General features: G+C 44.6%; 1 protein-coding gene across 1 annotated transcript in view; it reads left to right on the top strand.

Moving 5' to 3' along the window:
* LOC107647204 (cationic amino acid transporter 4, vacuolar) overlaps nt 1,180-2,733 on the top strand; it is a 10,114-nt gene continuing 8,560 nt past the window's right edge. The window contains exon 1 of the mRNA XM_016351316.1: nt 1,180-1,194. Within this exon, the coding sequence (XP_016206802.1) occupies nt 1,180-1,194 (15 nt within the window). The remainder of the gene's footprint in view (nt 1,195-2,733) is intronic.

The raw sequence follows: 2,733 nt of genomic DNA, 5'->3' as shown, positions 1-2,733 counted from the left end.
GTATAGGCATTCTGAGCTTTCAACAAATCCTTCTTCACCGCCACGAGGTCCTCGAACAAGCTCGAATAACTCTCCTGCGCCTTCAACCTCAGGCCCTCCGCCATGTTGTATTGGGCCTACAACTTACTTTCCCTCTCCTGGAAGCCATTCCTCTCCTCCTTCAATTTGGCGACCTTCTCCCTCAGCCCCCTCTCCTGCTCCTGATATAAGAGAAGCCTCCCCTCCAACTCCTCAACCCTCGAGGAGGAACCCAGAGAGCTAAGAGGGGTCTTCTCAAAAATATCAAGGAACTTCGTGCACACCCCCGCCGCCCTGATACTCTCCTGAGCCAGAATAGTAAGGTGGTTCCGAACAGAAACATCATCCATACCTATACGGGTATGGGGATAGATGTACTTCCGAACGAATTGAGGTGCATCCACCTTGACCTCACCCTCAAAAGAAGAGCTAGACTCTAAAGTCTTGCGCTTCTTCTTTTCTGGCTCAGGGGAGGATCGGGGAGGAGGGGACGGCAGAGAAGAAGATGAGGAAGAAATGACAATGGGTTGAGTAGGGGTCCCCAAATTGCGAGAAGAGAGGGGAGGGGAAGGAAGGGAAGAACCAGCCGCCCTAGCGCCGCCGACCCTGGCGCGGGACCTCGCCTTGGCCTCCTGAACTCGCTGGTAAGACTCCCTGGAATTCTTCTTTGCCATCTCTGTAAAAAACAATGAGGTAGTTAAAATCAGAAAAACAAGTCAGTAAAAACAAGTCGGAAACAAGGATAAATAAAAGACTACCTAGTTGTCTTTGGACAAAGGTCGGCGACCCCTGGAAAAATTTTTTGGTATCCAGATAGGGGCCCTCCCCCATACTTCTCGGAGGAACCCCACAATGGCCGCCTCCACCTCATCCAAATCTTCCAAACTATATTTCTCACAGGGGGAGGCCTCTAACCAATACAGAGGGAAGTGAGGGGAAAGATTCTCATCCAGGAAAAAAGGGGTGGTGACCCTCTACGGCTTGAACTTTGAAAAAATAATTTTTGAAGTCATGGAAGGATTCATCGAAAAGGGTGAAGACTCTCTGACCTTGTATAGCTCGGAAAGACACCCACTGCTGTTTGTTATTTTGCCCACTAAAGGGCTTGGTCATGTGAAAAAGGAAAAAGAAAATCCTCAAAGAAGTCGGAAAGTCTAAAGCATGGCTAACAAACTGGTAAATTTTCAGAAAACCCCAGGAATTAGGGTGAAGCTGGGTAGGAGCAATACGACAATGACGTAAAACAACAATCTCAAAATCAGAAAAAGGCAGAAAAACGCCCAGGCGAGTGATCATACTCTCATACATATAGAAAAAATGAGGGGCTGCCTCAGAAGCCCTCCCGAAACAAACTCGGTCTTCCGGACCCGGGGCAAGCAGTTCATACTTTGGCTCATCCTCATCAGAGGTACAGAGCCTATGATGAGTGCGAAGGTTGATGATAAAATCGGTATCAACAAAAGGTTCTTCCCCCAGAACCGTGACATCCACCCACTGAGCCAGAATTTCTATGGAAGACATTTTTTCCTAAAAAGGATTAGTGAAAACCTACAAAGGAAAAAAGGAAAAGAATAAAAAACAGGGTCTCTAAGGGGCCTGGAATCAAACAGAAGCCTACAAGCCAACTCCTCTCTCTAAAATAAAAGTATGCAAATAGAAGCACTTTATAAAAAGAGAAGAGAGAAAAACTAATCTTCGCCTGGAAAAGGGATAGGGGCAGAGAAAGATGAATTCCTTCAAGTAAGAATTTCTTCCGAACAGAGGAGAGGAAGTTTGAAAATTCGCAGAAACGAAACAACGAAAGAGAGGGAAAGTATTTATAAACACGTTAGGGGCATAATGGTAAAAGTAGAAGCGGTCATAATAGGTGCATCGTTACCAAGGTAATTAATCCCTACGTATAGATACACGAACCTCTAACGGACGCGACGTTTGATTAGATGCGATTGTGAAAATTCAAAAGTCACGAAAAGTCACTTCGGTTCCAAATGATCACATCGGTTCCTCTACAGGTCGGCTACGACCCCGAGTAGAATACTCGAACCCAAGTCTTGAAAGAAATTGGGCTCGAGTAGGGGCACTGTTCATACCCTGGCCCAACGCTAAGGCCCAGGTCCAAACGAAAGGCCCAATCTAAAGGATTGAGCCTCACCCTACGCCGACCTCTGACCTACGAAGTCGGTTCTTGCCACGACTTGCTCTAAAGAAGTCGGGAACGAAGATTAGCTGGCAGATAAGCACTCACTCAAATGAGTAACTGCCCCTAAAATCTCTCCACCCACTTCCAGGAGCCATATCCCAACTTTCCTAAGATAAAGGGACGGTTATTCCCCCTTAAATGGTGGAACTACTCCAACGGTGGTTATGAGTTCACCACTATAAATACACTGACACTCCTCAGGTATCACTAAGCCTAAAATTTAATTTTATTTGTTGGATTTTAATAATTATACGGACAGATAGGTAAGGTAGGATAAAAGCGAGTTAGGATTCAACTTTTACTATTTGTAAATAGAAATGGAATGCACTTTTTACAAGTCATTGTAGAGTGGAGCAGAGTCAAATAGGACAAAAATTCACTCTTAGGTATATTGTTGTCACTTGTCACCCGTACTCCTACTTCTCATTTCACATCTGCAATTTTTTTCATCCTCATATTTATGAAAGGAAAATATTTCTCTCAATTTTTATTTTTTTTTTGAAAAGATATAATGC

This window comes from Arachis ipaensis, chromosome B06, assembly GCF_000816755.2.
Source record: "Arachis ipaensis cultivar K30076 chromosome B06, Araip1.1, whole genome shotgun sequence".
NCBI classification, from domain to species: domain Eukaryota; kingdom Viridiplantae; phylum Streptophyta; class Magnoliopsida; order Fabales; family Fabaceae; genus Arachis; species Arachis ipaensis.
The sequence above is the reverse complement of the archived record's forward strand: the minus strand, read 5'-3'. Positions and strand labels throughout refer to the sequence as shown.